The sequence below is a fragment of the Doryrhamphus excisus genome, linkage group LG19 (assembly GCF_037039965.1).
Source record: "Doryrhamphus excisus strain RoL-2023G ecotype Guam linkage group LG19, RoL_Dexc_Guam_v1.1, whole genome shotgun sequence".
In the NCBI taxonomy this organism is placed as follows: Eukaryota; Metazoa; Chordata; class Actinopteri; order Syngnathiformes; family Syngnathidae; genus Doryrhamphus; species Doryrhamphus excisus.
Genome location: NC_136375.1, coordinates 17,056,040 through 17,081,681, shown reverse-complemented (window position 1 = coordinate 17,081,681; position 25,642 = coordinate 17,056,040). Strand labels below are relative to the sequence as shown.

The 25,642-nt window shown below is 43.5% G+C and overlaps 4 protein-coding genes across 7 annotated transcripts; 1 reads left to right on the top strand and 3 right to left on the bottom strand.

Annotated features, from left to right (window-relative positions):
• Positions 1–946: 946 nt before the first annotated feature.
• Positions 947–4,609, bottom strand: cenpo (centromere protein O). The gene is made up of 6 exons (XM_058056034.2): positions 4,374–4,609; positions 4,105–4,256; positions 2,652–2,802; positions 2,312–2,574; positions 2,078–2,237; positions 947–1,130 (listed from the first exon to the last, which is right to left on the bottom strand). The coding sequence occupies exons 1-6, from the start codon at positions 4,387–4,389 to the stop codon at positions 1,021–1,023; spliced, it is 852 nt and encodes a 283-aa protein (XP_057912017.2). The 5' UTR covers positions 4,390–4,609; the 3' UTR covers positions 947–1,020.
• Positions 4,610–5,139: 530 nt separating this feature from the next.
• Positions 5,140–15,154, top strand: slc5a6b (solute carrier family 5 member 6). Of its 2 annotated transcripts, XM_058056031.2 has the most exons (16): positions 5,144–5,391; positions 6,656–7,087; positions 7,166–7,231; positions 7,303–7,354; positions 7,432–7,499; positions 8,137–8,291; positions 8,787–8,927; positions 8,997–9,126; positions 11,066–11,154; positions 11,639–11,751; positions 11,824–11,894; positions 11,962–12,048; positions 13,496–13,629; positions 13,700–13,809; positions 14,582–14,682; positions 14,773–15,154. In XM_058056031.2, the coding sequence occupies exons 2-16, from the start codon at positions 6,746–6,748 to the stop codon at positions 14,884–14,886; spliced, it is 1,773 nt and encodes a 590-aa protein (XP_057912014.2). In that variant the 5' UTR covers positions 5,144–5,391; positions 6,656–6,745; the 3' UTR covers positions 14,887–15,154. The 2 variants fall into 2 exon arrangements, with proteins under 2 accessions (XP_078655289.1, XP_057912014.2); XM_078799163.1 differs by lacking the exons at positions 13,496–13,629; positions 13,700–13,809; positions 14,582–14,682; positions 14,773–15,154 and adding an exon at positions 12,632–12,844 and having other exon boundaries at positions 5,140–5,391; positions 11,824–12,048.
• Positions 5,946–18,006, bottom strand: LOC131106714 (ankyrin repeat domain-containing protein 66). 2 transcript variants are annotated; one of them, XR_013630413.1, is made up of 8 exons: positions 17,015–18,006; positions 16,728–16,956; positions 16,538–16,659; positions 13,250–15,878; positions 11,871–12,059; positions 10,856–10,944; positions 8,817–9,302; positions 5,946–8,286 (listed from the first exon to the last, which is right to left on the bottom strand). XR_013630413.1 is itself a non-coding variant. In XM_078799164.1 (3 exons), the coding sequence occupies exons 1-3, from the start codon at positions 17,151–17,153 to the stop codon at positions 16,545–16,547; spliced, it is 483 nt and encodes a 160-aa protein (XP_078655290.1). In that variant the 5' UTR covers positions 17,154–18,006; the 3' UTR covers positions 16,506–16,544. The 2 variants fall into 2 exon arrangements, 1 of the variants encoding a protein (XP_078655290.1); XM_078799164.1 differs by lacking the exons at positions 5,946–8,286; positions 8,817–9,302; positions 10,856–10,944; positions 11,871–12,059; positions 13,250–15,878 and having other exon boundaries at positions 16,506–16,659.
• Positions 18,007–18,637: 631 nt separating this feature from the next.
• tdrd6b (tudor domain containing 6b) lies at positions 18,638–25,642 on the bottom strand. Of its 2 annotated transcripts, XM_058056024.2 has the most exons (3): positions 25,544–25,631; positions 24,065–24,131; positions 18,638–23,929 (listed from the first exon to the last, which is right to left on the bottom strand). In XM_058056024.2, exon 3 carries the CDS (start codon positions 23,909–23,911, stop codon positions 19,010–19,012), a length of 4,902 nt encoding a protein of 1,633 aa, XP_057912007.2. In that variant the 5' UTR covers positions 23,912–23,929; positions 24,065–24,131; positions 25,544–25,631; the 3' UTR covers positions 18,638–19,009. The 2 variants fall into 2 exon arrangements, with proteins under 2 accessions (XP_057912007.2, XP_057912008.2); XM_058056025.2 differs by lacking the exon at positions 24,065–24,131 and having other exon boundaries at positions 25,544–25,642.

Genomic DNA, 25,642 nt, shown 5'->3' with positions numbered 1-25,642 from the left:
TAAACTTTATTAAAAAGAACAAACTCAGAGAATTATATTCTAAACTTGCTTAAAAATACATATCACGTGTTTTCTACGTAAAAATTATGGTATGGCTCTCACTGAAATACATGTTAAAGTATGTGCCTTTCACAGCTCTCTTAGCAAAAAGCGTCCCGACCCCTGATCGAATGACGCTATCCTGGTTGACCTGTGCCAGTGCTCGTGTCCCCCCCCACGTTGCAGGCATTCCTGCTGTGAACCCAATAAAGTTGTCTTCATACTGTGTACATGCATTTAACGTCCCTGAAATGTGATCTTATGAGGAACGTGCCAATGGACAATGACTTCCACTTACAATAGCGTCTTACGTTACGCAGCGGGCACCATAGCAGCAAACACTGCAGATCTCCGTGCAAAGACCCATGGACCTACGGCACAAACGCCCCGCGCTCCTGCGAGAGCCAAGGGCGCTGAAGCCGTCGGACGAGCGAGACCTCCAGCTGAACCTGGACCTGCTGGAGAAACAGTTCAGGTACACGCGCAGAATGCTCCAACAACGACGCCGCTGGCTGTCGAGCGAACGCGGGAGGGTCGTGATGCTGAAGGCCTGCGAGCCCAAGGCCACCGTCAACATCGCCATGAAAGAAATAGTGGAGCGCGTCAATACCGAGGCGCACGCTCGCACCGCTAAGGGTCGGAGATCCGCTTTCAACGAGCCGCCGCGCCGGGAGGAGGATGAGCACAACCGCTCTGTGTCGGCACCGCCGGGCCACATGCAGAGGAGTTTGTCCTTCCTGCAGATGAAGAGCATCGCCGCTATCGACTCCATCTCGGAAAGAGAAGCAGCAAAGCGACAGAGGAAAGCCAGAGAGCAGATTGAGAAGCTGAAGATCCTCCAGAGGGAGAGTTTGCACCAGAAGGTGATGGACTTCATCCAGCAGCTGGAGTACAAGAACCAAATGGAAATGATGGAGAAACCTATTTAGAGGAGTCAACAGAATATTTTATTATCACCAATGCACTGGGTGGCTGCGCTAACTAAACAATATGGCCCATCATCTTCATGGTGGCCAAAGCTTTGTGGACCGGAGTCTCCATGAGGAGGCTGGTGTTGTTTTTCCACTTGGGAGAATCCGGAAGCTCCTCGTCTGTAAAACAGTGTGAGGGAAAATAACATTGTGATGAATATTGTGTTCATATTCAGAATATTCAACACATGTGTTAGCAACCGGCATGTATTTTAAGTATTGATACATGGATTTCATATGTTCAGTACAAAAGATACTCAATTCTTTGTCCTGTGGTGCAAAAGTGATTACTTTTCTTTGATACGTGACTTATCCGAGTAGTTGCCGGGTGAATTTGGGTAAAATGTACATTCTGGTTTATCAATAAATGCTAATTCTAAATGACAATTCTGAAGAATAAATATCTCCTCCATAAGCAACTAAATGAAAAATATTTCATAATATAATATAATATAACATAATAAAAATATTTAATTTTTATTGAATTAGTTACCTAATTGGCTTTATTAAAAAGAACAAACTCAGAAACTTATATTCTAAACTTGTTGGTCTTGCTTAAAAATACATATCACGTGTTTTCTACGTGAAAAATTATGGTATGGCTCTCATAATTTCATAATAGCTCATAACTAAATAAATACAAAATACAAATTATTTGTATTTATTTATTTATGAGCTATCATGAAATATTTAATTTTTACTTAATTAGTTAGGAGAGAGATTTATTTTGTTATGAGATAGTTAGGAGCTATTTTGTTGTGAAATTTGTTTTTTCCCAACTAAATAGCTCATAATGAAGTATATCATATCTAACTGAATGCATACCTTAAAATGACATAATATTGGAATAAATAGCTCCCAAATAAATCTCATAACAGAGGAAGTAGCTTTCAATGAAATAAACATTTCATCCCAAAATAGTTGCCAACTAAAAAAGTAAATGTCAGAAAACAAATAGCTCATATTTGAAGAAATATCTGAGTAAATCAATTGTATGAAATGAAAAGAACGTATCATGACAAAACATCCAACTAGTTAGGTAAGATATTTCAATAAAAGCGTGGCACCTTGGCAGTGGAAGCAGACGCGTGTGGGCAGACATCTTGCGTGGTCCGTGTAGTCCATGGAGCAGAGCACGGCCATGGTCTTTGTGGGCACGGTCAGCATCAGCACCAGAATGGAACACAACACATTGCTCTCCATCACCTGGATGGACGTGTGCAGCTCCTGCCAACACGCCAACATCACGCTAAGATGGAGGTGGAAAGACTTGCGGTTCAAATAGCCAAAGAGGGTGTCACCTTAACAAGCCTCAGCTGATGCTTGCGTCCGGCGAAGGCGTTCAAATGTGTCCCGAGCGTGTCCAGGAAGCCCCTGATGTCAGCCTGCAAGTCACCGAGGCCGCTCAGGGGAATAAACGGGGGCACGTTGTGGCGACTGATCCTCAGCGTCGGCTTCAGCTCTATCTCCAGGTTGAAGGAGTCCAAGTACGTGCCCTCGTAGGCCGTCGTCAGCGTCACGCACATGCCTTTGCCCTGGCGGGTTTGCACAACGTCATAGCCTCCTGGGGACGTCATGAAGGTCAGTTTTAGTGTTTTGGGGGGTCACCCTAGAGCCAAGGAGATGGAGAACGTGACGCACCGATCACGTGATGAGCGTGCAGAAGCTCCTTCAGTTGGGTTTGCCTGGCCATCAGCTGCAGAAGTTGGGACTTCTCGGGATCCTCAGACTCTGTTCCGTCCTCATCACCATCGCCTCGCTCTTCCAGCCGCGTCCTGCGCTTCTGAATATCCTGAGCAGGAGGAAACAATCGTCATCATTGAAACAGTCTTTTTATGTGTCATGGATGGATGAAACACACTTCCGCAAACATCTAAAATACGGTGAAACGGTGAAAAGCTGGCACTGTGAATGGAGATCGGAAAATGAGGCTTTATTGATGATTGGGTGTTTTTTTTGATACCATTACGAAGGGGGCTAGTGCTTCTTTTAGAGTTGGGACACCATGGAAAGATTCCAGTCAGAAAATTGACACTTCATGCTCAACAAGCAGGATCAAAACTAGCAAAATGGCTTCAGGTTCAATGTCTGAAGGGGGACGCGACTGTAAAAAGTATGGGAACCACTGTTCTATGGCTATATGGTAATGGTTTCATTTCATGTGAACATGCATCAGACTCCAATTGAGTGCATCCCATAATCAGTTCCCAGTTCCACATGTCCAAAAGGAGTAGGAAGAAGCAAATCTTATTAAATCAAGAGAGGTCAGCTTTTTCTTGATAATGGAGTCTTTCTATTCCGGATGCCTTTCCTAACAAATACCAATGATGCTTACTAGTGGAGATTTAAAGCAACAACTACACCAGGCTAAAGTCGTAACTTTCGGAACATTGTGCTCATGAAAAAGTTGTAATATTATGAAAATTAAGTCAAAATATTACAAGAACAACATTTACAAGTACACAGCTGAAATAGTTGGAAAGTCAAAATATTAAGGAAAGAAAGTTGTATTCTAACAAGACAAAAGCTGCAGTTGTATGAGAATAAACTTGTAATATGTTCCAAAAAAACGGCATTTTAGGAGGCATGGAGTTGAAATATTTGAAAAAAGTATATTTTTAAAACATAACATGAGAAAATTAGGTTAGGGAAAAGTTACATCCGGAGAATAAAATCTAAATATTATGAAAATAAAGTCATAATTAGGAGAGGAAAAGTTGAAACGAAAAAGAAAGTTGTAATATTTGGAACATTTAAAAAATTGGTAACCAAGTAGATGTCAAAGAGCGGAGATATTTTTTTATTGAATGTGTTGCTTTAAAAAAAAAGTAAACATTAAAAAATATATAATAAACATAATAAACTATAATATAATATAATCTAAGTGTCAAAGTTGCATCCTTTTATTTGTCATTATGTGGCCCTCGCTGGAAAAACACCCCGATAAAGAAGCCGCTTTCCGCTATGAAGTCATGAATAAGAGCTTTGTGGTTTTTGCTATATATTGCTACATATGGAGCAAAGCAACAACAAATGAGCCGCGACAGGCCGGAATTTGACGGCAGAAGTGCAAACATCAGTGCCACATTCCCACCTTGAGTGCCTGGATGTCCGCCCTCAGCAGGTCTCTCTGGGCAGTCAGCGCCACCACTCGGGCCCTCAGCTCCTTCACTCGACTCCGCTGCCTGGGTTGAGCTTTCCGGCTCCTCGCCTTCACCTCCAGGGCACACAGCTGACTTAGAACACCTACCGAAGTCAAGTTATTCGCCATATTACGAACAAAGCGTCGGTGACGTGCGGACGAGCTAGTGTTAGCAGTTTGCAAAAGATAAGCTAACGGCTAATTTGCCGCTACAATGTTACCTCCCGGCGCTTCCATCCTGTAACAAGTCGATATCTTGATTTTGGATGACAAACGTTCCCCGGATGATGAATCTTTGTCGCCGCTCCGCTGACAAATGTTTGATTTTGGCGGCTGTTTGTCGTCAACCCAGGAAAAATCTACCTCCCTCCCACCTCGACAAAAAACCGGAAGTGGGCAATACTGTCAATTCCGGTGACAATTCGATACCAAGTAAGTGCATAGCCAATATTTCAGATGCCGATACTTAAAAATGTACCAACCTTTTTTGATCTTATTAGAATCAGAATAAAACACGTTATTTTTTCAACAATACGTCTAAACAATGTAAATATTGAAGCGCCTAAGAACTTGGGAGAAAACTTTATTCTTCTCACAAACATTAACTTGCACATAACCGTACGCTTTGCAACCACCACAGGAAGAGGAAAAACCCCTCTCCCTCGCGCCCACCCCTCCGGGTGGCAACTACTCTCCGATCAATCGTTCCGGGGTGAATTATGTATCGGTAACTTAGCACTACAATATAATTATTATCAAAGCAAAATAACCAATAGCCAATAGTGCGAAATAAACTTCAATTGGTTTCCATTCGAATCTTTTTCAGTCAAAATGACTAACAAGAAGCATCATGAATGTAACGTGATTAGTTTGTTTCTTTCTTTCGGCTTTTTCCTGATATCTTATGATTAACAGCATGATTAGCGAAATACTTGATATCACACTAGTATCGGTCTAAAACTGATACCGTCCTTGGTATTGCCATTTGGATCGATCCGCCCATCCCTACCCGGAAGACCTTCGTAAACATTGCTGTCATGTGAAAGCAGAGGACTGCGCATTAAATGATACGATTAACAAATCACGTGAGGGTTGTCTTAAAACGTCAATCCGTCATCGAATTGTACCGACGGCGGTGGTTTGCTGAACACGTTTAAAACGTTCGTAGGGCTCTTGAACGCCTCCCGGTGATCAGCATGGCGGCGGTGGCGGTCACCCGGACGACGACGAGTTGGACAGGTGAGTGTTTATGTAACTTAACCTGTTTTGTTCACCTTTTACCACATTCCTGTCACCATTACGTCACCTCTGACATTGTTTTTTCTAGTGAATTAGAATTAAAGTAATTGAGAATATCAGGTTTAAAACACTTCAAAGTCACCGCTGTATTATCGGAGATAACTTCCTACTTTCTCACGGATGGCAAAAAAGTTCTATCTTTTAAAATGACCGTTTACAGTATAGAAGTATATGTATACAGTATATTTATTGACATATGAATAATGTGTTTTTCCCATGAAAGAAGACAGACGGTATTGGCCCTAAAAATAAAATTTAACAAGAACTAACAAAATTTGGAAAATCAGCAGTATTTAATGAGGAAAAAGTCATAAAAAAGGAATAAAGTTGTAATTTTTTAAAAGCGGAAATGGAGAAAATAAATGTTATGAGAATAAAGTTGTAATTTTACAAAAATCTCATTTTGACAAATGTTATTTTAGTAGCATAATGATGATTAAAAAAAAAAGATATAATATATGAGAAACAAAAAGAATAAAGTTGTATTTTTTCAAAAATTAGAGTGGGGTAAAATATCATTACAATAAAGTCAAAATATTATGGGAATAAAACCATAATTACAAGATTTAAAGTTTAAATTAAATAGAACATTGTAAAAAAAAAAATTTTGAAAATAGTCAAATAGAGAAAAAAAGTCATCATTGAATGATGGATAAAAATATAGCAATTTTACAAGACAAAACTCATAATATGAGGAAACATTTGGAAGCATTTCACCTGTAGCACAAAGCTGGAATGCAGTTTTTTTCTTAAAGGGGGACCTACAGTATGATGCTCAATTTTGGGCCCTTTGTATTGACTTGTGGAATCCTATAGAGCAGCTACACACCATAACCAGCACACAGAGCTTTTAGATCTTCCAGAATCTGCACCTATTCAGCTGTATTTCCCACGAAAATGGTCATATGGTTATAATATATTCCACCCCACCCACACCGGCCTCCAGACACGCCCGCTTCGCTGTTGTTGCCTCTAGCTGCAAAGCCAACTTCATAGGAGTTGAAAATAAAGGTCGATGTATCGTTTTAAAACGTGAGCTTTAACATCCAGCCATAGAAGTAGAGACTGGACAAGAAAAGAGGTTACTTCGAGACGTATCTCAACGCTAACTAGCTTTAGCATTTTAGAAGCAGAGCTTGGGGGAGGGCAGAGAGTTTATCTGGCTTACAGCCACGCCCATATAAGGAAATCTTCTGCTCCCAAGGTGGCTGCTGACGGATGCTGGCATCCAAGAATCTTCCCTACCCGTCTGGTGCCTGGGAGGGGGCCAGAACCTTCTGACACTGCGCTCGAGATGGACCCGTCCAATCACTTTACAGTAGCTGACTACGTGATATTTGCCGTGCTCCTGGCCGCCTCCATGGCCATCGGGTTGTACTACGCGCTGTCTGGCGGGCGCCAGCGCACCACGCAGGAGTTCCTGATGGCGGGCCGCAGCATGCGCTGTCTTCCCGTTTCCCTGTCACTCATCGCCTCCTTCCAGTCTGCCGTGGCCATCATCGGCGTACCGGCGGAGATCTACGCGCACGGGACGCAGTACTGGTTCATCGGCTGCGCTTACATCCTCGGCCTCCTCATCCCGGCTCGGGTTTTCATACCGGTCTTGTACAGGCTCCGCATCTCCAGCGCCTACCAGGTGTAGTGCGGGAGGTTTCTGGATGTGCGTCCATCTTTGAATGATAAATGCTTAGTGTAACGTGTCGTCCATTTACAGTACCTCGAACTGCGCTTCAATAAAACCGTCCGCATCTGTGGAACGCTGACCTTCATCTTTCAGATGGTAGGTGAGACACAAATATTGGCTTCCAGGGGCTAGAAACATTTAGGACACCGTGTTGTCGCCCTGCTCAGGTTATCTACATGGGGGTGTGCATGTATACTCCTGCCTTGGCACTCAATGCAGGTACTGTAAAAACATCACCACCAGCTGTGTGATGTGCTATACTCTACTATACTAATGCATCATTTCCTCCCGTTTAGTGACTGGATTTGACCTGTGGGTGGTAGTGGTGGTCACGGGGCTGGTGTGCACCTTGTACACGACCATGGTAAGAAATACAAGATGGCCATTTTGCTTCTTAAGCGACAGGACGCGACAAAAGACTTCCTAACACTTTTTCATATGACAAACTGCAGCTTTTCTCATTTCACATTTTTGCAGCCTGATTGGACTAATTCACATACGATAACGGCGGCACGGCAGTCTAGTGGTTAGCGCGCAGACTTCACAGCATGCGTGGGTTTTCTCCGGGTACTCCGGTTTCCTCCCACATTCCAAAAACATGCTAGGTTAATTGGCCACTCCAAATTGCCCATAGGTATGAATGTGAGTGTGAATGGTTGTTTGTCTATATGTGCCCTGGGATTGGCTGGCCACCATCTGTTGGACTTTCTAAAGTTTTGCCATGATCAGAGCCTTGTAGCCACTAAATAACACCCCTATATCCAGTTTGACACTTTATTATTTGTTTACACCACATTGCTAATGCTTAGGCTACGGGATCATGATATCACTACGTACGTATATCACGAGAGTCTCTGGCTTCAGGAACCAAGTCTTGCTACCATTTAAAAATAGCATTGCAAATACTATGGCTGGCTGCTGTTGCATGAAAAGGTATTTGTGTCCGAGATGGTTAATGATGTTCCATTGATTGGTGAAAAAGGTGTCTGCTACCTTGACAGGGTGGTTTGAAGGCCGTCATTTGGACCGACGTCTTCCAGACCGCCGTGATGTTCGCCGGGCAGCTGGCCGTCATCGTCGTGGGGATACAACAAACCGGAGGAGTTTCTCATGTGTGGAGGAAAGCCTGGGAGGGAAACCGCATCTCGGGTCTGGAGTGAGTTCAGACAGAATAGCATTGGGGTTTCATATCTGATCATAAAAGGGACAAAACATGGTTTATAGTTTTCCTCCGGGTACTCCGGTTTCCTCCCACATTCCAAAAACATGCTAGGTTAATTAGCCACTCCAAATTGTCCATAGGTATGAATGTGAGTGTGAATGGTTGTTTGTGCCCTGGGATTGGCTGGCCACCAGTCCAGGGTGTACCCCGCCTCTCGCCCCAAGACAGCTGGGATAGGCTCCAGCACCCCCTCGTGAGGAAAAAGCGGTAGAAAATGAATGAATGAATGTACCTGTTAGAAAACCTTGACGGAGGCATTTTAATAGGCGGAATAGGTGTGTCCCATTACGTACATTAGTTAGTGTCTCATTGTATCTGTTTTTATATCTTTATAATGCATGAAAAATGACAGTCAAATTACAGCCACAATAACATTAGAACAATAAGACATTGTTCTATTTATACCTGAATGGTCTGTCGGGTGTTTAGCCTAAACCCGGACCCTACGGAGAGACACACCTTCTGGACTCTGGGCGTCGGCGGGGTCTTCCTGATGCTGTCCCTGTACGGCGTGAACCAGGCCCAGGTCCAAAGATACCTCAGCGCTCGCACAGAGGACGAGGCCGTCAGGTTGGAGGCTCGGAGCCAAACCAAGTGCAAGTCGACGACGTGATGTTGACGTGCGCTACTTGTCTGCAGGTCTTGCTACATGGCGTTTCCCTCCTTGCAGCTGGCTCTGGCTCTGAGCTGCGTGATGGGCCTGGTCATGTTTGCACGTTACAGTGGAGAGGAACACTTGGACGGGCCGGACGCCTCCTCGCGGGACGTGGTGAGCTTCAAGGGCTGACTGTGCATTCATGATACACTGTCCAATTGGCCTTTCTGCTTTATCGGAATCACGGAATTGGCCAATAAGAACAGAATCGTCTGCTGAAGCAGCATGGACAAATCCACGGGAGACCCTTTTGGAGAAGAAAGGTCTTTTGATTTGCCGCATTGATGAGTCTGTGGCAGAGTGGGAGAAAGTTAGTTTCACTGTGGCGTGTTCAGTGACTGCCGAACAAATTACAAAAAAAAATAATGACAATCTACTCATTTCATTGCTACTACCTTGCACTCTGTGTATGCTAGCGTCCCCGCCTCCCCCCACTGACTGTATGACTGACAAATGGTCTCACTCCGCTCATGCCGTTATTCTATTGAACAAAAGTGCCAAGGGGCTGGACGCAATGCACAGAGTGAGACCTCTTCCTGCCACTTTGGAGGAAATCATACACGCATCCGCGTGACCGTATCGTGAGGAGGATGTGATTAACTTTTTTGTGAGGTCATACGTGATGCATTGATGTTTTCATAAAGCCCAACGATCAATCCCAACAACATTTTTGATAAGCGCTCTGAGGTTATATAGTTCAGTTCCAAATGGGAAAGCTGCAAACTTTTTGTGGCGTTACATCGGTAAAGAAATTATTTTGATGTAAGACAACCCCTTTTTGTGTTACGTCGGTATCATTTAGATATTCCAGCTGTCACAAAAGCAAAAAATATTTGTGTCAAAGTTATGCTTGAAATGTTTCTACTTTTTTTCCCAATGGTAATGGTTTCATTTCATTTGAACATGCATCAGATTCCAATTGAGTGCATCCCATAATCAGTTCCCAGTTCCACATGTGCAAAAGGAGTAGGAAGAAGCAAAGCTTTTTAGTCGAGAGCTGATATTTTCCTGAAACTTACCTATGTATATGTATATGTATATGTATATGTATATGTATATATATATATATATAGTTAATCTTCAAACAGCTAATATAATGCATAAGGCTAAAAATAAGCAATTAGCTAAAAATGTCATCCAATACTTCTCTACAAGAGAGGAGAAATATGATCTCAGGGAAGAAGTACATTTGAAACACTTCTATGCTAGGACTACGTTATGCTAGCCATAGCATTTCAGTATGTGGAATCAAACTATGGAATGGATTGAGTAAGGAAATCAAACAATGCACAACGATGAGCCAATTCAAGAAACAATACAAGCAGTTGATGTTTGCTAAATCCAAGGATGAAGAGTCTTGAACCAGTCATGATGTGCTATATATATCACTATATTGACACGCACTATGGTACCCATTATGGCATTGGATGCTCATATCACCCAGTACTTTGGTATGGGACAAAAAAAACTATATTATGGAAAGCAGGAAGTGAACAAATGTAAGAGTTAGTGATTGTAAAAGTACCAGATGGAGGGGTAGGATTTAATAAGCTTTGCTTCTTCCTACTCCTTTTGGACATGTGGAACTGGGAACTGATTATGGGATGCACTCAATTGGAATCTGATGCATGTTCAAATGAAATTAAACCATTACCATTACTATTACCATTACCGTTACCATGTTCTACCCAATAGAAAAAGGAACAAAGAAAAAAAAAATTCTGACGAAAGACGAGTGTAATCTTTCTTTTGGTAGGTTCCATATTTATGACACCCCGACTCATGGCTGATGGTCCCACTCAGCTTGTACCTAGACACGCCCGTATAAGGAAGTCTGACTCACTGTGACATCGCAGGGAGATGGAGTTAGAAAAAAGGAGCGTTTTGAGCCATCCCAAAGTTCTTCCGGAGCTCACTTCCAAATGTGCAAACCTGATGATGTGGAACGTTGGCATGGTTTAACACCAGAATACAACATTCCAACTACATTTATAGGTCAGAAAAGTAGAAAAAGCATCTTAGGTGCCCTTTAACGTACTGTTTTTTTGCACAGGTAGTGATTCACTTTGTGATGGACATGCTGCGAGATCTTCCAGGACTGCCTGGACTCTTTGTGGCTTGTTTATTCAGTGCCGCTCTCAGGTTGGTCAGCACAACAACAACTTTAGGACAGGCTGATATGTTCACGCATTGTCTCGAGAAATGTATGATAATTCATAAGAAATATGTGGCAATGCAGGTAAAAAGTACAGCATACCATACATGTACCTATACATTTTATACCTACACTTTCTTTTAATTTAACAAAAAAATAATATATAAAATAAATAATAATAAAAACCTAAAAATCCGGAGTTTTTACCATTTTTCCATAATAAAGTCCAAAAAGTTATCATTTCACATGAATGCAATATGAGGAAAAATCACATAATTTTAGTTTGGAGTTTGGAAAATGAGGTTGTAGTTAAGTCGGTTAAAAGAGGAAAAAGGAAAAAGTAGAAAAATAACAGCAGTAATTTAACAAAAGTACAAAACTTGCAGTAATAATAAAACATTATTATTAACATACACGTGTCCAGTTTTGGAAAAAGTGCCTTGAAGGAATTCTAACTCGTTCTCCCCCCAGCACCATCTCGTCTGCCTTCAACTCCTTGGCCACGGTGACCATGGAGGACCTGGTCAAGCCGCACTGCCCCGCCATGTCGGACACCAGAGCCACGCTGCTGTCCAAAGCTTTAGGTCAGCTGGCAGCATCAAACGTACGTAAGTCGAGTAACTGAAGCCTCCTAACGAGCGGTCATCTCCGTGCAGCTATGTTCTACGGGCTGCTGTGTTTGGCCATGGCCTGTCTTACTCACCTGATGGGCGACTCGGTTCTGCAGGTAAGCTCGCGTCTCACCACCCTGTCAGCACTTTTCCATCACACCGGTTGCCATCTTGCTTCTGCAGGTGGCGTTGAAGATCTTTGGAATGGTTGGTGGCCCAAATCTGGGTCTCTTCTGTCTGGGGATGTTCTTCCCTTGGGCCAACCCCACTGTGAGTTCAAACTAAAGAGCCAAACAGACGGAGGGGTATCCAAACTGTTTCCAGAGGGCCAAAAAAAAATGCTTGTCAGCTTTATGATATGGCTGGAAAAGCCTATTGTTACTACGTTAACTATGTCGCTATCTGTCATTAAGGTCCGCTAGGGAACACAATTACTGTGATAAACATGAGCAGGAGTTTTATTCACGGCTCAGATGGCTTATTTACTCTTATTATGTGGACTATATTGACCAATACGAGTCTAAAGCCCTTTAACCTTCCTCTTGTGTTGGCTTTCTTTTGACCCGTGTATTAAATCAGCTATAAAATACACTAAAAACAATAAGTTACCATCAAATTTGCTTCTCATGTCTTGGTTACCTTCTTAGGCTTCCTCATCCATGAAAATGTTGCTTTTAATACTTTTGGCCTTTTTTTGTCACTATACCCCTCCATTTCTATTTACAAAAATGCTAAAATGAACCTCAAAAGAATCATATTCAGAAATTGAAGCTTCTTTTGTTACCTGGCTATTACTGAGGGATATAGAACATATCTCTTAAAACAATGACTTTGATTTCTTTTCTCATTTTAGTATTCATCACTAAAGAAACATCTATGGTGCTGGGGTCAATTTTGACCCATGTATATTCATGTCAAGAAAAGGTAGAAAAACATATTGTTTTCAGCAACAAAATTAGAATCCCCTGAAGCTTCCATGATGAGAAGAGGAGCTGGTTGTCATCGTGTTGGCTAATTGTACACTTATGATTTCAGTTGTGGCTCAAAATATTGCTTTATAGTCATATTATTCTAACCGGGTGGAAACCGACCCGAACAATACAGTGGTCATCATTTCAAGCAGACCATTTTAAAATGTAGTAAAAATGTTTTTTTGGTTTTATTTTGTTGAAATAGAGTTTCCTGACAAAGCGAAAAAGCCTTGATGCAATAAACAAATGTTAGGGGATTCTTTTTATGCATTCAAACGTAAAACACAAGAGGAGGGTTAAAGCCACCATTACCGCACTTTGATGAGACAATAGCCAAAGCAGGAAGTATGCCATGAAAATGATGTTATTGTTCCTCATTCTTTTGTAAATTAACACTTTTTCCTCCAAATATTTGGACTTTATACTTAAAAAATGACTGCTGATTTTCCATTTAAAAGGCCATACTTTAGTATATTCATTTCTGTACATTCACTTCTCACCTTTTGCTCATGCATGATGGGTAGTTGTGCAATCATTACGTCCTTGATTCTGCAGCTTTATTCAGATCTTCACCGGAATGTTATGATTTTGTCCTTGACCCCTGCACCCCCTCCTCCACCGCATCTCGTGGTAATCCATGTGATCGCCGATGCGTAATCCTGCCAACAAGATAACAAACGGCTATAAAAACATGGCTATTTAAAAATACATGTCATGTAAAACGTATCATATACGCTGGTCACCAGGGTGCCATCGCAGGAATGGGGGCAGGTCTGACCGTGGCCTTCTGGATCGGCATCGGGAGCACGGTCACCCGGCCGCTGCCACCGGACTGTGGGGCCCCCAACGCCACCTCCAGCATCGGGAACGTCACACTGAGGTAATCAGTCCGCTTACGTACACGGTGGACATTTATTTCCAAGTACTAACGACTTCCGTTGCGTCTTTAGTCGTGCGTGGTCTGGACTGGGGGGGTTTTATTCGCTGTCCTACATGTGGTACAGCGGCTTCAACTGCTGGGTCGTCATCCTGACTGGTCTGGTCGTCAGCTACTTCACAGGTACGCTCACTGGACACTTCATTAGGTACGGTTACACAGCCTCGCCTCTTAAGGGGGGGGTCCCAACATTTCACAACAATTGAAAGGATATTTTGTAAATATGCATATAACAAAAGTGCATCTCAGGTGAAAAAGCCCATCATTATATCAAATTAGCTCTTTATATTTTTCAAATTTCTTCTTAAATAATCTTTGTAAATTCTCATAATTTGATGGGATTTTTTGTCAACAGAATATTACTTTTTTCCCTCTTCATATCTTCATTTTATTCATTCTGTTTTCTACCGCTTATCCTCACGAGGGTCACGGGGGTGCTGGAGCCTATCCCAGCTGTCTTGGGGCGAGAGGCGGGGTACACCCTGGACTGGTGGCCAGCCAATCCCAGGGCACATATAGACAAACAACCATTCACACTCACATTCATACCTATGGACAATTTGGAGTGGCTAATTAACCTAGCATGTTTTTGGAATGTGGGAGGAAACCGGAGTACCCGGAGAAAACCCACGCATGCACGGGGAGAACATGCAAACTCCACACAGAGATGGCCGAGGGTGGAATTGAACTCGGGTCTCCCAGCTGTGAGGCCTGAGCGCTAACCACTAGTCGCCCGTGCAGCCCTGACACAAACCTTTGAATTTGCACGCCTGGTTTTCAGTGTTTCATTCTTAGCCCTGTCCACCAGATGGCACTGCTTTTCCCCATTCAAAGCATGCAGCCAAACTTTCCTCCACTGAAATAAGGTTGAAATATATTTAATGTTGATGAAAAGGTCACACCAGAGAGGAGGATGTGGCTCCGGGTACCGTCTACCCTTTGCTGGGGAAGCTGCAGACAAAGAAGCTGTGCTGTGTGACTGCTACGCCGCAGCCTGTAAGTTTGACATTTTGGGGTCAGAGGTGACTTAAACGAGCGTTTCCATTCAGGTTTGACAGGTCATGTGACCTTCTGATACGGTTTTAGGTATGCAGCGTGCAGCCAGCAGAGCATAAAGACCTCAGCGGCACGGACGACAAAGCACCACATGAGCGTTTACTTCCTGCCACGACTTACGTGGAGCATGAATCATCTGTTTAAGAACATCTCTGGTTTTGCACTGGAAAAAAAAAATGTCAATGTAATATTTGCTTCAAGCCAAAGATTGTGATGACGCGTCACGTTTGTCTGCCTATTTACGCAGCTAGGATGTCATCATCACAGCAATGGGAATGACTTGAATATGTATGCAGATGAAAAGATGATTGTATGTTACAACTGTTACATGTGCCTGTATCTGCTGCCTTACTTATTTTTATTGTCCAATCAATGCGCGATATGGAAAAATTAAAATGACTTATTTTTTTCACTCTATGTAGTACTTGAACTCACTATTTCATTATGATACGCTACCATTTGGAACATCTACTGGTGGGATTCCAGCCTACCAATCTCCTCCATCCAACTCCGTCTTCTGCATCTGTCTCTCTCACACCATCCACCCTCATGTCCTCCATTACATCCATAGACCTCCTCTTTGGTCCTCCTCTACGCCTTCTACCAGTATATTGACTATCTCTCCTCTGGACATGTCCCAACCATCTCAGTCTGGTCCATAAATCTCTAACATCTAATGTCCCCCTGATGTACTCCTTCCTGATCCTATCCATCCTGGTCACTCCCAATGAGAACCTCAGCATCCTCATCTCTGCTACCTCCAGTTCTGCTTCCTGTCTCTAGACCAAACAACATGGCTGCTCTCACCACAGTTTTGTATAGCTTTCCTTTCATTTTAGCTGAAACTCTTCTATCACGCCTGACACTGTCCTCCACCCGTTCCATCCTTCTCCAAGCTCCATTGTTCTGAACTGTTGACCCCGAGTACTTCAAATTCTCCACCTTCTGTATCTCTTCTCCCCGTAACCTCACTCTTCCACTTGGGTCCCTCTCATTCACAACACCCTGATGCAGTCCCACCTCCAGCACATGTTCCTACTGTCTTCCAGTCCTCATACATGTCCTGCACCACTTGAACATACTTCTCTGTCACTCCAGACTTCTTCATACAATACCACAGTTCCTCTCTAGGCACCCTGAAAAATACCAACAGGAACAACAGGAAGTCATAAAGTGAAAATATTGGGGGGGTGAGGGGGTCATAATGGTAATGGTAATATGAAAAACCCAAAGTCAAGTTGTAATTTTTGGGACATTAGGTTGCACAGAAAGTTAGGAGAAATATTACTATATTATATAATATTACTAATATTAAAAGAAGGTGCAAAGGTTGGGCAGAAATGGAAAAACACTAACTTTACAAGGTCAGGAAGGAAGTCAAAATGTGGGAATGAAGACAAAATATTATGATAACATTTATGAAGATTATTGAAGAACAATGTTTACATAATCTTTGTAAAAATATTCTTTAAAAATAGTTTTAAATTGTTCCAACTATTTAGAAATGCACTCATTTCAACTATATTACTGTGCATTTCCATGTCTTCATTTTGACTTCATTCCAACAATAACCGTTTCCCTAATGAACTAATTTTCCAAAAATTATATTTCCCATTTTAGATTACAAATTTAATGTCTTAATATTTTGACTTCATTCCTGTAAGACTGATTTTTTCCAGTTTTGTTAAATTGTTTTAACACTGTGTCACGGTCCACGGACTTCTGATACCCCCCCCCCCCATGTAAACTACGTATGTACTGTATGTTACAAAAAAAAACCTCTTGACGTGTTGACCTTGTGTTTATTGTTTTCCTTCATCTTTGCCTTTTTGCCCTTCCCACTCCTCATCATCGTCATCCACTGGTATTCCCTTCCCAGCGGCACATTTTCGGTACGCCCTCGCCTCCACCTCTGCCCTACGACAGAAACACTCCGTTGCATTCAAACCACTTTCACTAACGTGATTCCCAAGTTGACGTGTTACCTCTTAAGGAACAAAACACACTCCTTGTGTCCGTATATTTCGGCAATCCGCGCCGGCTGGTCCCCGCTGGCGTCGTCCTTGTGGAGGGGCGCGTGGACCGAATGCAGCAGCCTCAGCACCGCCAGGGACCCGGCCTCGGCTGCAAAGTGGGCCGGTGTCCACCCGAGTTGTGTTCTCAGACAGGGCCGGGCGCCGTGGTCGATGAGAAGCCTGGCCGTTTCCACGTCTCCTGTAGACGAGTAAGAGTACCAGTCTGTACGGATGGTTTATCCATATGCCGTCCTAACCTTTGGCTGCGGCCCAGTGCAGAGGTGTCTTGTTGCCCCAGTCCACGTCCTTCTGGTTGGGGTCGCATTTCTTCTGCCTCAGAAGCTCCTCGACCTGATCAAAGTCTGCCGCTGCTGCCGCCTGGTGCAACTCTGACATGTCTGTGGGTTGCCGAGGCAACTGGCATCAACAAGGGGCAGACACTAATGCCAGTATTGCTGCCCCCTGCTGGATGGCACATAATTAGTTTATACTCTTTAGAGTCATTTTCATAGTTGAAACCATAGAAAACCTACGTAACACCTTCTAAATAGGGGTTACACCATTATTAGCGCTGTCGACATGAAATAACACCTTCACACTAGTATTACCCAATAAAGTAGACATAATAGTAGCCATCTTAGACAGAAATACTCACAAACAGAGGCCCTGTCCACACATAGGCAGGTATCTCATCAAACTATGTTATTTTTCCACTATTTGGCCCAAGATATTTGGTACTAAAACAAAAGGTTTTCAAAACCTCCGGCCAAAGTGTGGATTTGGAGAAAAATCCGATGATTTGTTTGGGTATGGACGCCAATAACGGTAGTTTTACGTTTCCCAGTCACTACCTACGAGACATCAGAAACAACATGGATGCCCTCAGAGCGTGTTGGCTGAAGGGCTTTTTGCTTGCAAGCCCGAATATTGCTTCGCTTTCTTTGCCTCAAGAGCAGAGGCAAAGAAACTTCAAGGTCATCCATCTCGTAGCTCTCATAGGCGCCAACACCGACTTTCTTTGGCAAGATTCCCCAATCAACATTTTTTTGCATCTTGTTGACTTTGCATTGTAAAACTGAAAACTTTCTAAAATTGTAAAAAAAAAAAAATTCATTTTTTTAAAAAAAGAAAATAGACGATAAAAAACGCAAAGTAGCGAGGGGACAACCGCACTTTGGACACCAAAAACCTCTTGGTTGTTTGAACCCAGACATAACTTTTTTACAGCTAGTTTCGGCATAGTAATGGTAATGGTTTGATTTCATTTGAACATGCATCAGATTCCAATTGAGTGCATCCCATAATCAGTTCCCAGTTCCACATGTCCAAAAGGAGTAGGAAGAAGCAAAGCTTATTAAATCCTACCCCTCCATCTGGTACTTTTACAATCACTAACTCTTACATTTGTTCACTTCCTGCTTTCCATAATATAGTTTTTTTTTTGTCCCGTACCAAAGTACTGGGTGATATGAGCATCCAATGCCATAATGGGTACCATAGAGCGTGTCAATATAGTGATATATATAGCACATCATGACTGGTTCAAGACTCTTCATCCTTGGATTTAGCAAACATCAACTGCTTGTATTGTTTCTTGAATTGGCTCATCGTTGTGCATTGTTTGATTTCCTTCCTCAATCCATTCCATAGTTTGATTCCACATACTGAAATGCTATGGCTAGCATAACGTAGTCCTAGCATAGAAGTGTTTCAAATGTACTTCTTCCCTGAGATCATATTTCTCCTCTCTTGTAGAGAAGTGTTGGATGACATTTTTAGCTAATTGCTTATTTTTAGCCTTATGCATTATTTTAGCTGTTTGAAGATGAACTATATCACCAAGTTGAAGTATGTCATTTTACAAATAAGGAGTACAGTACATTTAGCCGGTGAAGATTGCTTTTATAGTTATTAGCCCATATTTCCACACAATAAGTAAGATATGGTAGAACCAGAGAGCAATAAAGAGTGTGGAATGACTTCTGATTGAGAACAAATTTTGCTTTGTTCAATACTTTTAATGTTCTCATTAAAAGCTGTTTCAGTTTCAACAGAGTATGTTTGTGCTATATTTTGGAGATTGAAGCGATTGAAGCCCCCCCCCCCATCCATTTGGGGCAGAGCAAGGACTGAATGCGACGTCACGTGAAACCCAGCAATGACAAGATCCAAGAATATATGCAGAGCGAAAGATACCAAAGATAGTAATGCTCCATTTGCCGTTTGGGTGAGATGTTCTAGAACCAAGTGTTCTAGTTAGTAAGGGATACCGGGAGTCCATTGGAGCAACTAAGCTGAAGCTGAGCTTTTTCATCGCGGTATTTCCCCATCACTGCATTCACACTTACCCCCTCACACTCTATTTGTACTTCATATTGAGGAAGAGCAATCTCTGAATTGTCTTCCGCATCAAACACTGTCACTTTGAGCTCTTTGTCAGTCAGAAGTCTGACAAATTCGTCACAGGCGTCTTTGTCCCAGGAGCATTTGGACGCCTCGAATCCGCTCAGCGAGCACAAGAAGGCCTGAGGAGCGACCTCCAGGAGACCCAGAGGGAGCGGCCTGACATTTTTGACGTCGACGCCCGAGTAGTTCCCGTGGTCGATGAACACCACGTAAACACTGTCATCCGCTCTGCTGACAACTTGAGCTCGATACCAATGGTGGTCCACGGAGTACAAAACCAGACAAGGACTGCCGGGAACGAGAGTCTCCAGGAAGTTCTCATCCAGTTCGGCTTTTCCTGCTTCCTGGGCAAGTCTGGTCAGGTTCTTGAGGTCCTTTGTGTTGGTGAACTGACACCAGAAAAAATGAGGGTCCACAAGAGAAGAGGCGTAAACCATCTCAGACTTCTTACTGGAGATGTTTGGCTTCTTGTACATGGTAATGTTTGCATTTACAATCGGCATACGAGCTTGCGTTTGACCATGAAGGGGAGATCCCTGTTCTCCAGTGGTTGCTGTCCAGTATTTCTGCATTGCTGCATTTACAGACAATCCTTCACACTCAACTTTCACCACATGATGAGGAAGAGACATCGCCGATTGGTTTTTGGCTTGAGACACCGTCACTGTGAGGGGCTTATCAACGACCAGATTGTAGAAGTCATCGTAAACATCATCCTCCCAGGAGCCCTGGCAGTCATCAAATCCGTCCAAGGTGCACAAAAAGGCCTGGGGGGTGTACTCCTGCAGACTCGGAGGCAGGGGTCTCACATTCTGGGCGTCAATGTCAGCTTCATTCCCGTAGTCAATAAACACAACGTGGGCTCCGTTTCCTTCCTTGCTCAAGATCTGCGCTCGATACCATTGGTTATCTGCGGGAAAGAGTGCAAGGCAGGGACTGCCCGTTCTAAAGGTTTCAAAGGACGAGGGGTCCAGGTCTGCTTGTCCTCCTTCCTGTGCAAGATTCACCACCGTGCAAAGGTCTGTTGTGTTGGCAAACTGGCACCAGAAGAAGTGAGGTTCCACGATGCACGACGCATAAACCACTTCTGCTTTGTTTAAGGGAATATTTGGTTGTCTGTATGGGAATGCTTTTGGATTTTCCTTGATTACGATGGCGTTGGGCTCTGTGGCCTCTTGAATCGTTCCAGTCTCAAACTCGGTGGAAATCTCTGCTTTCCAATATTTCTGCATGGCCTCGTTCACATTTGTATTTCCGCAATCAAGCTTAACTGAATGCTGAGGAAGTGCCATCTCTGAATGCTCTTTAGCAACGAAAACGGTCACTCTGACGGGTTTATCGACGACAAGATTGTAGAGGTCATCGTAAACTTCATCTTCCCATGATCCTTTGGACTCGTCAAATCCGTCCAAAGTGCACAAGAAGGCCTGAGGAGCATATTCCATCAGAGACCGGGGGATGGCTCTCACATCTTGAACGTCTATCTCAGACTCGTTTCCAAAGTCCACAAACAGAACACAGACCATGTTGTCGGTATTCCGAACAACTTGAGCTCGATACCACTGAGAGTCACCGGAGAAGAGGGCAAGGCATGGACTACCGGGGTTCAAACTCTTGGGGGGCGTTATGTCTTGGAGGGACTCTCCGACTGTCTGAGCCAGTGTTGACACTGCTTTCAAGTCTTCAGTGTTTGCGAACTGACACCAAAAGTAGCTAGGCCCAACAATGCAGGAGATGTACGCCTCCTCCGACCTGGAAGGAGAAACATTCGGCGTCTTGTAAGCAAACCTCTTCTCGGGCCCTTCAGGCCACTCGGGAGGGCAATGTTGAGTCATTGCATCGTTTGGTTGGTTAGTTTGGAGCATTTCCTTGTTGTTGTTGTTAAGAATGACGTTTGAATCTTCAAGTGTCTTTTGAGGATCACACTCCAATACGGTCGCCAGGGCTACGTCGTCTTGTGTTCCATTGCTTCTCTGCTCAAGCGTCTCCCGTAGGTTTGATATACACACGAGTTCTTCAGTTCTAAGGTCCGCATCCTGTACGGTGGACTCCTCTTTTGAGGCCTGACAATCCTGCACTTGCTCAGTCACCGTTTGTCGTTTTGCATTTTCTATCTTCTCTCTAACAATGGCGTTTACATTCACCAACCCATCAAATAGTTCCACAATTAGCTTCCCTCCATCTCCTCTTGACACCACAGAAATGGTCAATGCTGTGCCAACGGCGTGATCTGCAAACCATTGGTTGACCTCCTCTGGTCCATCCGCTGGAACGCCAAAAAGTCCAAGAGGAACCGCAAGTACCGGGACAGACCTTGCGACGCTTGCACTGGCGGGCAAGGGGAGAATATCGGACTTGTTCATTGTGAGGGTGCTGCCGTAGTCCACAAACAGAACCTCAGGATTTGGAGACATTTGCACCACTTGGGCTCTATACCACTCGTTACCTGTGTACCTAGCAAGGCAAAGATCGTTAAGTCTGATGAGGCCATCCCTGCACCGAGACTTACCAATGACCTGCTGAACATCTGCAGTCACTTTGTCGAACAAATGAGAATTTCTGCTCAGCTGGCAGAAGAAGTGATGCACCGTCTGCGATGAGGTTATCCAAACCTTCTCTTTTCGGCCTACGTCCATATCGTACGTGGAATAACGATACGTATCCGCGGAAACCACAGGGAGGGCTTGAACACATTTCTGGGTAAGCAGTTTACAAGCACTGTCGGAGGACGTTTGGAGATCAACCACATGAACCAGTTGGCCATCTTCATCAGAAGCTCTGGCTTTCACGATGCATTTGAGTTCAGATTTGCCCAATTCCACAAACTTGTGAAACTCAGTTGACTCAGCATCGGTCCAGGCGGAGTTGGTTGGAGTCTTGGGGCGGTGTAAGCGACACTGAAAGGCGAGCATATCAAGCTGCAAGAAAGCCGGGTCAATGGGGTGTACGTCTCTCAGGGGCACCGTCTGTGTCGCACCGTAGTCGAAAAACTGCACCTCAACTTCGGGGGTGTGGCGACCCGTGACAATTCTCGCTCTGTACCACATGCCGTTGTCTGGGTTTCGGGCGACGCAGGCTGACTCGTCGAGGGACAGGGGTCGGACGGAGCGGTACTGGTCTTGGAGACTTTCCATCAGCAGCCTCAGTGTTTCTTCGTTTTCAGTTTTTTGACACCAGAACTTGTGTGGACCTTCAATGCAGGATACATTTACCTTGATGGTGCTTCCCGCAAAAAACTCATCTTCATAATGAAAACTTTTCACCTTAGAAGTCCAAAAATGCCCATTTGTGGCTATTACCGGTTGGGGGTGTTCAGGGTCATCTTGGCCATTGGGACTAGAAGTCACCACGGCGTCCTCTCGGTCGTCAACCTGTCCATTCTCTGTAATGGCCAAAGTTTGCTTTTCCATGTTTTCAACATTTAAGTTGACAAGATTGTGAAAATCGACACCTTCTGCACTGAGAGCTGACGAGGGTTCAATCTCGACATCCAACGGTCTTTCAGTCTCCACTTTCTCCAAAAAACACGTGTTCATGCACGTAGCATTTGAGCTGTAGAGCGTGACGTTATAGGCGCCTTCGTGTGTGGGATGCTTTTCAAGCCATGCCACAAAGGTTTTATTCAGCAGTAAGGACTTCAAATACTCAATCTGATCCATGGTGCCACCATCCTCTACTCCGTTTAGGGAAAAGCGATACGTGACCACCGGCATTCTCAGGAATTTTCTCAGCAGGGGTCTAATGCATCCCACGTGGACAAACTCAATTTTCCCTTCATCTACCCGCATGACTTGCACAAGCTCGTCACAATTTAGGATGTTTTGCTGTAGTAATGAGCGATGCCATCTGCCGTTGTCCCCTCTGGTGGCGCACGGTTCTCCTGAGGTCTTTGGGCGTTCCTCTCCAGGATCCAAGAACTCCTCATAGTACTGTTGGATCTCTTTGTAGAGCATATTCAATGATTTTGTAAAAATCTGTAGTCTGCAAAATACATTATGGGTATTGACTACTTCAGTCACATGAACTGTTTCAAGTATTCCACTGTGCAGTTCTGGGTAGAAGTACAGTTCGGTCTTATCGAGGAAACCCGTATTCACACGCTCCTGCGTTATGTCACAGGTGACGGGTGCATGTGCTTTGGGTGGATGCAGATAGTCCAGCACAATTTCTCTACACTCATCTACAGGAAGCTTCCTAGTAGCCCGAAAGGCGCACATTTGCTTGGAGATTAAAGGTATGTCTAAGAGAACTGTCCGGTCCGGCATCAAGACATGACGAACCACGGCACTCATTGTCTTTCCAGGAAGAGACGTCAAAAACTTAGCGGCTTTCTCGGGCCAGCTTTCCTCAAGAGCGATAATGGTGGCGAGGATACAGGATTCGATCTCAGGAGGGAGGAAGAAACTGTCGCTCTGTCCCCATGCTAGCGCATCCCACTTGGTGATGTGGGGCCGTCCTTGGTCAATAAGGAAGACATGGCGAGCCTCCTCTTGGATGGACACAATGCGAGCCCTGTGCCACTTGTCGGCGATGCAAACCAGACACAGATCACCCGGTTTTCCTTCAGATCCACTAAACATTCTTTTCGGGATTTGGATCAGCTCCTTCATTTGCTCGTAGGCATGCTTCCTGCCCACGTCTATGCTGACCCACAGTTCCACGAGTCCACATTTGGGGTTGGGGTTGACTCTCTTGATGTCAACAGTTACTTCTGAGCCTGGTGTCGGGAGTCCGGGAATCGAACACATTGTGGGAATTAAATGTCCCTGGAAAGCAAGAGAATATTAAACCAAAACAGGCTATTAATATTTGATATTTTTAGCTTGCTTAAACAGTAAATCAAAACATTACAGAACAAAATGTCTACAATACAACAACACGTTAAAGTGCTCAAAACTCACCAGAAACTTAGTGAAGTGTTGTGCAGTGGTGGCTACAAATAGCTTTGGCGCCACCTGTTGGCCCTTGCTTGTAAAACACAACAAGGCTAGAGTTACCTCTTGTTTAATACTTCATCGTTTCCAGACCCAAACGTAATTAGTGAATTGCTGCAAAGTAGGATTACTAATTTAGAAATCAAATATTCATTCATTCATTTTCTACCACTTTTTCCTCACGAGGGTCGCGGGCGTGCTGGAGCCTATCCCAGCTGTCTTGGGGCGAGAGGCGGGGTACACCCTGGACTGGTGGCCAGCCAATCCCAGGGCACATATAGACAAACAACCATTCACACTCACATTCATACCTATGGACAATTTGGAGTCACGGGGAGAACATGCAAACTCCACACAGAGATGGCATGTAAACATTCCGAAAAAACTTGTTTGCTGTTGATCTTCTACACCGATTTCAGATCATCATTTGCAATATGTATCCCTAGTGACAATAAGTGGCAAAGGAGATGGATGGATTATGAATAACATAAAAATAAACAAACACTTGAACAGCCAAACAGTTATACAATAGCATTTGTGATGTTAAGACATTGTCTTCACATGTCAATCTAGCGACAATTTAATGCTAATGCTATTCACCATACATGAAGGCCTGCTAGCATTAGCCATTTCACATGTGCTCAAAAGCTCTACAAGACATTTTATAACAAACCACTTTGCAGTCAGCTGTTTACTTTAGCAATTTTCTACACTTTTTACAGCCGTTTGTATAAATAATATGTATACTTTATACTAACCTGTGGTACAGAATAAGGAAGATAATCCACGATGACTTGATGTGTATTCACCATCAGGATTTATTCTTCCTCTGTCGTTTTAGCACCTATTCTATACCACCATCGCTGCTAGCACCCCCTAGTGGACCTTGCGATAGTACACTCGAACGCCAACAAAGGAGATTTGCATTATATTAGACGCAAACATATTTAAAAATAGTGGGGTGTTTGTATATCAAACATAAATTATAACTACTTTAAATATATTTATGCATTTTAAACAGTTGTTAACCATGTTAACTTATTGTATATTTTTATTTACCTTACACTAACAAATAATACGACTCATTTTTTCTCCATTTTTTTAAACAACCCTTGAAAAAAAAAAAAAAAGTAGTCTTCTATTAGGGATGATCTTAACTTTGGGTCAGTATGGTATATATTGTTACAATACTTGAATAAATGACTACAGAGTCAAAAATCCAGCACGTAAGAGTGTTGAGCTTTGCATGTCGAAACACAAAAGTTGACTTTAGTTTAGGTACATTCTGCCATCCAGTGTTCATTTCAGGTACATTTGGCTAACTCAGAAACATAACCACAGATTTAACATTACACTGGCAAGATTTTCAATCATGTCAAAGTCCATTAATATGAGTTCACTATAGCAGCTCAGTCGTGCTAACTCTAAGCTCAGTTAGATTCTTACCTGAACTCCTTGGTAACAGGTAGCACTTAAAACAAACAGAAAGGGGACTCACATACAAAGCGATTATTTCACTTTGGATGCTACGAAAGAAGAAGAAAA

What these genes read in the sequence shown, in the direction of transcription:
- slc5a6b (XM_058056031.2), top strand. Translation starts at nt 6,746, where the DNA reads ATGGACCCGTCCAATCACTTTACAGTAGCTGACTACGTGATATTTGCC. An exon ending in ACGCCTCCTCGCGGGACGTG is followed by an intron (nt 9,127 to 11,065) that starts GTGAGCTTCAAG and finishes TTTTTTGCACAG; the next exon opens with GTAGTGATTCACTTTGTGAT. An exon ending in GGTCGTCAGCTACTTCACAG is followed by an intron (nt 13,810 to 14,581) that starts GTACGCTCACTG and finishes GTTGATGAAAAG; the next exon opens with GTCACACCAGAGAGGAGGAT.
- LOC131106714 (XM_078799164.1), bottom strand. Translation starts at nt 17,153, where the DNA reads ATGTCAGAGTTGCACCAGGCGGCAGCAGCGGCAGACTTTGATCAGGTC. An exon ending in GCACTGGGCCGCAGCCAAAG is followed by an intron (nt 16,957 to 17,014) that starts GTTAGGACGGCA and finishes ACTCGTCTACAG; the next exon opens with GAGACGTGGAAACGGCCAGG. An exon ending in TGTGTTTTGTTCCTTAAGAG is followed by an intron (nt 16,660 to 16,727) that starts GTAACACGTCAA and finishes TTTCTGTCGTAG; the next exon opens with GGCAGAGGTGGAGGCGAGGG.
- cenpo (XM_058056034.2), bottom strand. An exon ending in CGGACATCCAGGCACTCAAG is followed by an intron (nt 2,803 to 4,104) that starts GTGGGAATGTGG and finishes CCTCCTGCTCAG; the next exon opens with GATATTCAGAAGCGCAGGAC. An exon ending in CGTCTGCTTCCACTGCCAAG is followed by an intron (nt 1,131 to 2,077) that starts GTGCCACGCTTT and finishes ACTGTTTTACAG; the next exon opens with ACGAGGAGCTTCCGGATTCT.
- tdrd6b (XM_058056025.2), bottom strand. Translation starts at nt 23,911, where the DNA reads ATGTGTTCGATTCCCGGACTCCCGACACCAGGCTCAGAAGTAACTGTT.